Consider the following 9,809-nt stretch of genomic DNA (forward strand, 5'->3'; position numbering starts at 1 on the left):
GCAGCGAGCAACGTGGAGCGACCCGGACCGAAATTTTGCAAAGATTAAAAAAAAAAAAAAAAAAACGCTACCTTTGCGGACACTCGCCAGCGTCCCGCCCCCCCCAAGCCCCAGTGGCATACGGGCTTGATATTCGTGCCGCGCTTGATGCAACGTATTTGTTTTTTCTTTGAGCTTGTGTTGAGCGTTTTAAGAGTGAGCTGACTTTGGATACGCTGATTACTTTTGCAAATTCAAAAAGTTGTGTTTGGTGTTAAAGCCGCAAAGGCAGTTTGAATGTTTTCATTGTTATCGAATGTTCGGGGTAAAAATGTCAACGCAGTAATGACTGAGACGGAACTGTTAATTGAGCGCAAGTGTGTGTGTGTGTGTGCGTGCGTTGCTTTCAGGAGCTGCTCTGTGTCACAAACTTGCACTGCATTGACTTTTTGTATGAAGACTTGAGGAAGATACATTTCCTAAGCAGACATTTGAATGCATCACTGAATGGCCATCTTTTCTCCCCACTGACACCATTTTGAGGTTTTTATCCACTTGTCACTTTTGTATGCACATATTTTCACTTTTATTCTGTCCCGTAAACACGTAATAAAAATGGATCCATGAAACATTGTGATACTTTCAAATGAGTGAAATTAAGCTTGTAAAGCTTTTGGTTGACTCTTGGTGCCACTTCACTTTTTAACAGATTTTTTGTTCTCATATTTATGCAACGCTGTTTTGATTTACTTCCTTTTTTTTTTTTTAAATCTTCTTGGTTCTATTATTACAACTGAAAGGGTTCAATAATTGGTCCAAAAGCTTAATTCTAATGTTCCCTGTAAATTTTACACTGCAGTAACGTGCAACGAAATTTTATGAGAATTGAACGCCAGTGTTACTGGAAAATAATACAAAAACTAAAGTAGCAATGCTTTGAAAAAAAGTATTTTACAGAAATAAACATTACAAAAAGCAATATAACAAGATCAAAACTGTAATGTAACCAGACAAGATTTTTTGTGAACCTTTTCTTTTTAAAAGGCAAAGGGAATTGGAAAAATATGAGAAACAATTTTGTGACTAATGGGAAGAAAAAAAATGGTGAATACATCCAAGTGAAATTCTTGAAAAAGCTAACAACATGCAAACAGCATTGACTCATGCGTGTAATGGCTATTTGAACATAAATGGTGGAGCAACGCATTTAGACAAGTAAAGCTCAAATGCATGTAGTCTATCTTCTATTAAAAATGAATGAGTGTCTGACTGAGTTGCATACAGTAATAGTTATTCTCTTTACTGCCTCCTGGTGGCCAGGGGAAGCTCGCCCAAAAGAGCAGCAAAGTTGAATAGCAGTATTAAATATTGGCCCGCAGTTGAATTATTTATGATCAATTTATTTATGTCCTTGCATTATAATATATGTTACTGTCATTTGTAACAAGTAAAATAATAGTAGTTTTTTGTGTGTAATGCCTGTCATTCATCAGGTACAGGTCTACTTCTGTCTGCGCTCTCAGTTATCCTTTTTTTCTGTTTTAGTACTTACAATTAAAGTTAATACTATGTCTGGTTCAACAGTTACACTGCAATTGAGACACAACACAGTAATATAAGTGTAACACGTAAATAAAGCCAGCTGGGGTTTAACCCTAGGCCAGGCATGTCCAAACCCAGGGCCGCCTATCCGGCATGTTTTGGAGGTTTCTATGCATCGGATGACGGAAACATCAAAAACATGCAGGGTAGGTGGCCCTACAGGACCGGGTTTGGACATGCCTGCCCTACGCTATAATACACCATCGTGTTTAATTGAGGGGACAAGAGTGCAATTAGGATTCATGTCAACTGGACGGCAGGGAAAGATGATTTGACGTGCAAATGTTTGAAAATCATGATGGTTATCATTGAAACATAACCTTTCGTTTGTTTTTTTTTCTTTTTTGTCTTTTCCAAATCCTATTCTGACAGTTTAAATAGTGGACATGCATCATGATGGAGGAGCCTAATGAGCAGTGCTGTTGAGGCAGGAAGTTAATGCGGTTAGCCAAGCAGAACAAGGAGGGGAAGCGGCTGGCTTTTTTTTTCTTTGTTTTTCTGACTGTATTCATTAGGCTGGAAACCGCCGAAGAACGAATGTGAAACCAAAGGAATCGTCTCCCGCGCCGGCCCGAAATGGCGCTCGGCTCGCACTTGGATCCCGGGCCGGGCCGGAAGGCCGGCGAGGCCCGGGGGCTGACGGTCCTTCTCACGCTGGCGGTCGTCACCTCCTCGTCCCTGTCGGCGCTCTCCCTGTACCAGATGCTGGTCCTCAGGGCCGAGGTGGAGGGCCTCAAGTCGGACGCGTGTCGCAGGAGGGAACACGAGGCCAAACGAGGAGACCAGGTGGGCCGGTGGAAACAATTAGCCGACCTTTGTCCCACTTGGAGCTGTCTTGGTCCCGTGCCAAACAGCCTGGTGCAAGGTGCCTTTTCTTCTTGCCGTTTATGGCGTATTGCCATTGTTTCTGTTTTTTTTTTTTTTTTTTTTAATGACAAACCACCATAGAGCTGCAACAAATGAACATTTGGCCAATTTTACAATTAATATGTGGCTCATTTTGTCAATTCATCTAGAAGTCCCCATTCGCCGGTCCGGGACCCGGTACCGGTCCATGGATCAACTGGTACCGGGCCAGATGGGCCGCACCCGAAATAATGATGTATTAGAACTGATTAAGTTTATGCTTTGACACTTCATTCATTTGTTCCTTCTTTGGCTTGATCATTGTTTTTTGGCGCCGCCTCTGGCCGCTGTTGATATTACATTTTGTAGTGAGGAAGGACGGCGCGGCTCCACTTGAGAGCAGTCCCTATTGTCTAAGTTGTACTTCCTTCATAAGAATGTTTTCATTTATGATAATAAATCCTCATCTCTAGGATGGATATTGTGTTTTGAAAAAGCTTTTATTTTGAAACCTGACCGTCAAAAATTCTCCCACAGGGAAGTTTCAGAGACAGGAGAAGAGCCTCCAACTTTGAAGATATATATGCGCTGCAACTAAGAGATGCATGTGCATTGTTTGTTGGACAATGATTTCCTCTTCTATATTTAGGATGTGAGTGATGAGAGAAGCGGCCAGACAAACCCTGAGAACACAATGACCTTGATAAGGGAAAGGAGGATGGTCCCTGGAACAGGCCCATCAGGTGCGACCTTTGTGTCAGAACATCGTCTTGCTCTCTTTGTTCTTGCTTTGACTGTCCTTGAAATTAAGAGGAAAAAAGACAAAATGATGGATGGATGGATTGTGTCAAAAATTCATTTGACACAAGCTTCCTTTCCCTGCAGTGTCACAATCTTGTCTCCAGTTGCTGGCGGACAAGAGCAGGAAAATCTTCAGCAAAGGTTTTTTTTATTTATTTATTTATTTAGCATATATATCATTAAAGGCTATGTCAAAATGTATGTTGGGCTCCAGAATTGTGGATGCATCAGCAACATTCTTTATGGAAATCAGTGTGATAAAAGTGTTCTCTTGAATCAGATTTTGACCTGGAGCCGTTCACGGGCATTCCCTGGCAGACTGGCTTAAAGAGAGGCTCTTCGCTGGAGGCGGTAGGAGACAACATAGTGGTCCGAGAGGAGGGCTTTTACTTTGTCTACAGTCAGGTTAGTAGTGCATGTCAATGTTATGTCTTAGTTTGACCGCAGGGGAGCGCTGCTCGCCTGCGTTGCGAGCAGCTCGAATTTGCAGATAAGAACACTTCCGCAGTAGATACCAAAAAAGGTCTATGCGCTTGTCAAATTAATATGGATTATTTCTATTTGTTAATGCGTAGGAAAATTATATATATATACATATGTATATATATGATTTGTTTAGCCTTTCCACTGTGCTAAACATACCGTTAAATGTATGTGAATGCATTACCGTCTTTCTTTTAACTTAACTTTGCGATATAACAGCATATTACAGTAGATGCATTGTTAAAATGAGTGCTTTTCCCTTTTGCCGACGGGCAGGTGTACTACATGGACAGCAGGTTTGCAATGGGCCACGTGGTGATCCGTAGGAAGCGGACCGTGGTCGGGGACGAGGCGCAGCACGTCATCCTTTTCCGCTGCATCCAGAGCATGGACAGCGTGTATCCTTACAACACGTGTTACACAGGAGGTGCCTCATTATTCTTGACTTGCGATATGCGGGTCGCGCGAGAAACAACACCGCTCCCAGGTGTGAAAAGTGCTGAGGTTTCCCCCTCAGGTGTCGTCAAGTTGGAAACGGGCGACCAGTTGGAGGTGCTGATCCCGAGGTCCGCTGCCAACGTGTCCCTGGATGGAGATGCCACCTTTGTGGGCGCTGTCAAGCTGCTTTGAGCGCAGCAGAGGAAGCTCTTGTTCTGCTGACCTTCAATGAAACCAGAAACCTTTTCGACAGTGCTTGAAGCTCTCATGATGTGGTTGCTTCTTTTTTTTTCAAACCACTGCATTTACAGGATAAGATATGGAAGATGATGGATGGATGGAGCTAATGACTGGATGTTGGATGGATGATGTATAAATGTAACATTAAAATATATGAAATGTCTTAAGATCACATACAATTCTTCAGTATAAAATGATGAAACGTTCATTTCAGACAGCCAGTGCGCTATTTAGAACACCATAAGTGTTTTATTTCACCAACATTGAATGTAAATGTATTGTGACAATCATTCGGTACAATCATATAAGGTCAGTTGCAATAAAGAAAAAGTGATGAAAAGAAGAGTCAGCAAAAGTGATGTTTAGCGGATGGATAAAATGCCTTGGAAAATAAATCCGTACGGGATTATGACCCATTATTTTATGCGAAGAAGCTAAAATTATTTTGTTGGCTCATTTTACATGTACTGTACGTGGATTTCGGATAATGCTAACATTACACTCGGACACGGGGACTACCCTGTAAAAAAATAATCTGTCAAACCCAGGATCATCCTAAAATGAGCTCATCTTGTTTTTTAGCCCAATAATCATAGAAGATGGCACTTCCAGTATACAGCACTGTTTTAGGACCCACATCGTTATGATGTCATCATAGGAATATCTACTTGTGATTGCATCATAGGAATATCTACTTGTGATTGCAGTATATAAAAGCATTCCAACTGTGTAACTATAATTCACCCTTCATATAATTTTGTCATATATATATATATATATATATATATATATATATATATATATATATATATATATATATATATATATATATATATATATATAGGATTATTCCTTCTTCAATAAATAATGCTACTGATCATTTTTTGTCCCTTATTTTTTCACATGTATATAAATTGAATGCACCCTGGTACGCAGGCTATTTGAAGCCCCGCGGTGTATCCAAAGGGGCCCAAACTTTGACAAAGCCCAGTGGGTGGTCACCTCTCCACTATGGAAGTCATGACTCCCATTTGGCAATTTGAGAGATTTGCGGTCGTGATGGAGCAGTTGGAGAAGAAAGTCAAAAAAAGAAGGCAGGGGAAAGAGCGATTCCAAATGGCCTTAATGGATACATTGGCTGCGGCCATTAGCCCAAAAGAGGACGGCGAACGAGGCCCGCAGGCCAAGGGTCACGACTCACGCGCCAGTCTCCAGGAAATGCGAGCCAGCCAAAAGCACTCGTCCGCTTTGGCGGCAAAACGTTGATACAAACCCCGACCCGACTCACCCTCCCCTTTTGTGTGATTCCATGGCGACGGCCGGCATGTTTGGCGGAAGCCGCTGTCATCGGGCGCCCGGCACACAAAAGAGAAATCAGTGTCTGACGGGGAAACAGGAAATGAGACCTGCTGAGTGCACAAGCATAAAAAAAAAAAAAAAAAAAATCAGACACAAACACAAGTACACAAACACAAACGTTATTATAGTCGAACAAAAACAACAAAAACAAAACAGTAAAGGAAAACACTAATTGAAGTAAACAGCGCTTTCCAAACATCTGGGGGTGGGTACTTTGTCAGCACTGACAAGTCATTTGAAATTTCAGCGTTATGTAAAGCATGATAATGCCATCCGGTGGACATGATTGCTAGTTGCACTCTCGCGCCACCTGCATTCCCTCAGATGCGGGTTAATAAACATTATGATGTGTTATAGCCTAGGGTTAAACCCCTTAGCTGGCTTTGTTTTCGTGTTACACTTATATTACAGTGTTGCGTTTCAGTGTTGTGTTTCATAGAACTACAGAAATGGCGCTAACTTTAAGTGTAAGTACAAAACCAGGAAAAATAATTAGTATCAGCGCCGACAGAAGTATACCAGCCCCTGATGAATGACGGGCCAGAAATGTTGCCCCCCAGTTGTGGGGGAAGTTGGGGCAGAAATATGGCGACAGACTGACGGATCACCAATTACCATTTTTTCCAACGATGATGGAAAGGGGGCGGGGCTCTGATGAGTTTCAGCCCAGAAAAACATTTAAGTTGCCCACCTCTGCAAACAACAATAACTAAAATCGCATGATTAGCTTGGCAAAGTGTTCAATTAGCCTGTCGATCAGGTTTACTCCACATTAGCATTGTCGTACTATGCGTATGTGTGCGGTATGCTCATTCCATGTAGAAAGTACGTTCTTGTATTTGGAGATTACTCTGATCTGTGGCAGGCAGCCCAAAATAATCTCGCTGATCCAGAGCTCTCAAGTCCAACTGGCAGCATCGGCGTTTGGGTTTATCGTTCAAGGACCGGCTAAAGATTTAATCGAGGGGCAAAACTGGATGTTATGAGCTTGCCGTTTGGTCAAATTTTCATGCGATAAAGCCCAAGACGACATTAATTAGTTTTGATCTTGAACAGATGACGAGTGAGGAGTTTTATTTGTTTATAATAGCGTTATTAATTTCTCTTCCGCCTGAAAATGAGAAGATCTAGAATTCAGGGTTGTAAATATTTCACCCCGTGGGCGGAACTACTGTTATGCATCCTGGGTTCCCATGGGGACTGATTTGATCAATGAACTAAGTGTTAATGAGAGCGGTATATCAAGGCCGTTTTGCTTTTTATGGTCAGTAAAACGCCTGTTTTTGGAAGCCGTTACTCATGCTGTTGGAGTGGTCATAATCAACCGCGAACCTCGCAAGAACGAGCCGACAGGATGATGGATGGTTACGCGTTGCGTGGCCCGCCGCTTGAGCTTCAAGATGGCGCGGCAGCTTCACGGTAAGCGATAACGATTACTTCCCGGTTAGAAAGATCGCTACCATAAAATTTACATTTAATAAGAAATTAAATCGCCAGTTTGCCTAATTTAATTTATATGCACATATCACACCGTGGAAAGAACTTAAATATCATTACGGCCCCTTTTAAGTCAAATGGTCTCTGATAGGGAAATGGCTCCCCAGCAGGAGATGAATGAGAACCGCTTGCACTTTACTCTGTTTTATGGCTTCAGGATGGAGCGCTGACACACACACGCACACACCCTTAAAGGCTGAGGGAGTCTGTACGGAGTCTCTGTAAATATTGACTGCATCTCATCCGATGCCCTCCAACTTTATCCTTAGTCATGAAAACAACAGCACTCTGTCTTCCTGATGCACTTTTCAAAAGTGGCTTTATTTTCCCCATGGCAATCTACTGAGACACACAGACAAGAAAAAGTCCATGCGAATCATCCTACAACTTTGCAATTGAAATTTGAACAGGAAGAGCAACTTAACCGAGAAGGAACGCAATGTTAAAGGGCTTGTCTTCTATTTTGGAGAATTAACTTTTTGAATTTGTTGTACGCAAACAGGTGTGGAGTTCCTGCCCACTTATCAAGGGTGAAATTACACAACCAGGTAAATCTTTTGTTATGTGTTTCATGCACTTAAAAGTTCTTGGTCACCACTAACGAGAAGAAAATGTAGGGTTGTCTAAAGTACGGCCGGGGGCCATTTGCGGCCCGCCAGCCATTATTTGCCGGCCCCCTGGCATATAACTAAATTATACCTTTTTTTTTTAAACTCATTTGCAAAGACGTAGTTTTATGTTTTAAAACAGGCTCGACTTCATATTTTTTCCATGTTTTATAAATGTTTTCCAGACACCCTAAAAAATGTCTTGTATTATATGAATGAAGTACTAAGGATATTCATTTAGAAACTAAAATAATCAATTACTTTCAGTAATAAAAAAAGATGTGATTTTTTTTTTACATTACTTTAGCACCAAAAGTAATGAACTCCTTTGTAACTCTGGCACTAAAATGATTATTTTAGTACTTAATTCCCTAAAGTAATCGATAACTTAGTACATAAAGTGCCAGCCGTTTATAGCCCCTCCTTTCGTCAAACTGCATATAAATAGGTAGGTGAGGTTGAATTTCCACACTCTTAAAAAACAATTGAAGATTTAAGATTCAAGTTAAGATTGTCCAAATGATTTAGGGTGAATCATTCTTTTTGGGTTTCTTCTTTAAGCAGCATTATTTTTCAGAGGTCAAAACACAACTTGTTTTTCAATTTAACGATGTCCTTGCTCGCAGCTATGTTTGTCTCGCTGATGACCAACAGATGCTGTCAGGGAGCAGGAATGGAGAAGGCTCTTAAGGGGATTAAAGGAGTGGGCAAGGGAGGCTAACGCTGCGGCGACGGCGCTTGGTTTCCATCTTGTATTTGTCCCCTGCACATCTGCCGCTCGCTGCTCTTTTCTTTGCCCTATCGGTTTTAACTCCGCGCTTTCCCTTTCACTCTATTGTCTGTGCGTTTCTTTGCCCCCACCCTCTGTGTCTAACACACACACACATTGAAGTGTGCATTAGGTCACGCATTGCCACCAAGCATCTCCAAGCCGTCGGTGTAAAGAAGAAAAGCTGTAAAATGAGGCGGAATATTTGGAGGATTTCTTGCCATGACTTCCAGTGTGTGCAGCTCTCTCTCGCTCTCAAAAAAAGTCTCTATAAGTCTTTAAAAATGTAAAAAAAAATACGTATTGGATGAATGAATTTGACATCAAAATTATTTTTACCTTTTAAGACACTTATTCAAATGTTCGATTTTTGTGGTTGAAACGGAGACACTTATTCAGATGCTAGATATTTGTGGTATAAACGGAGACTAAAATATTTTCAAAACACACTATTAAATGGATGGATAATCTACACCAGTGGTTGTCAAAGTTCTCAAAGCGTTGGCTGTTTTTGACTAAATAATCGGAAGTCCAGCCGGTTTCTTAAAAGGATGTGTGCAATTTGCCGTTTTAATTTTCTAAATTTCACCACGGCTAAAAAGTAACAAATATACTTGTGGTCAAATTGAACCCGTTGGTGCATAAAAAGTGCACTTATTACATTTTTCATTTTAATAACGCTAATAAATTAAAATTATTTGTTCAAATTTATTTCCGCAAATATTTGCAGTGGGGGTCCTAGGAAGATTTGCTTTCTAAAAGGAGTCCCTGACTGTTTGAGAACTCCTACTCCAGTCTACCAACTGTTTTTTTTTTTCCTTTGTCTAATATACTGTTGGCAGCATTAAAAAAAAAGAAAAAAAAAAGAGCAGGTTTTGGTTGTGCACACAAACAGTCCATCCAGAAAGCCTGCTCGGCTGTCTGTGTACGCCACCTGGGGAAATCACGGCGCTCTCGGCGGACCCTGTGAGTGTGCGCTTGTACCAAGTCGGCAGTCCCGTGTGAGGAGACAAGACAAGAGATGTCATGTAAGGAAGCGGAAACAAAAGATGGGGCCCGTAAGTAAAAGGCTCTTTGTTTGTTTTTGTTTTTTATTGCACACAGTTGGTGAAGAACATAACTCTGGTTGTGTCACCACTCCAAACTCTGCTTTTGTTTCACAGAAGCTCCCAGATGGGCTCATTCAA

At 41.4% G+C, this 9,809-nt stretch overlaps 1 protein-coding gene and 1 long non-coding RNA gene across 4 annotated transcripts; both read left to right on the top strand.

Moving 5' to 3' along the window:
- Nucleotides 1-387: 387 nt before the first annotated feature.
- On the top strand, nucleotides 388-5,129 carry tnfsf13b (TNF superfamily member 13b). Of its 3 annotated transcripts, XM_088415693.1 has the most exons (7): nucleotides 388-522; nucleotides 1,954-2,367; nucleotides 3,077-3,170; nucleotides 3,313-3,369; nucleotides 3,509-3,633; nucleotides 3,988-4,138; nucleotides 4,229-5,129. In XM_088415693.1, exons 2-7 carry the CDS (start codon nucleotides 2,158-2,160, stop codon nucleotides 4,339-4,341), a joined length of 750 nt encoding a protein of 249 aa, XP_088271819.1. In that variant the 5' UTR covers nucleotides 388-522; nucleotides 1,954-2,157; the 3' UTR covers nucleotides 4,342-5,129. The 3 variants fall into 3 exon arrangements, with proteins under 3 accessions (XP_088271819.1, XP_088271817.1, XP_088271818.1); XM_088415691.1 differs by having other exon boundaries at nucleotides 3,988-5,129; XM_088415692.1 differs by having other exon boundaries at nucleotides 3,509-3,579; nucleotides 3,988-5,129.
- Nucleotides 5,130-6,976: 1,847 nt separating this feature from the next.
- LOC148423733 (uncharacterized) lies at nucleotides 6,977-8,912 on the top strand. The gene is made up of 3 exons (XR_015865754.1): nucleotides 6,977-7,167; nucleotides 7,748-7,793; nucleotides 8,508-8,912. It is a non-coding gene; the product is annotated as an uncharacterized LOC148423733 (long non-coding RNA).
- The last annotated feature ends 897 nt before the right edge of the window (nucleotides 8,913-9,809 follow it).

The sequence above is a fragment of the Hippichthys cyanospilos genome, chromosome 5, assembly GCF_059441005.1.
Source record: "Hippichthys cyanospilos isolate Australia breed blue-spotted pipefish chromosome 5, RoL_Hcya_1.0, whole genome shotgun sequence".
In the NCBI taxonomy this organism is placed as follows: domain Eukaryota; kingdom Metazoa; phylum Chordata; class Actinopteri; order Syngnathiformes; family Syngnathidae; genus Hippichthys; species Hippichthys cyanospilos.

Bases quoted from the DNA above. Each gene is read 5' to 3' on its own strand.
- tnfsf13b (XM_088415691.1), top strand. From the start codon at position 2,158: ATGGCGCTCGGCTCGCACTTGGATCCCGGGCCGGGCCGGAAGGCCGGC. The intron at 3,370-3,508 runs GTTTTTTTTATT...CTCTTGAATCAG, and splicing joins CAGGAAAATCTTCAGCAAAG to ATTTTGACCTGGAGCCGTTC. The intron at 3,634-3,987 runs GTTAGTAGTGCA...GCCGACGGGCAG, and splicing joins TTTACTTTGTCTACAGTCAG to GTGTACTACATGGACAGCAG.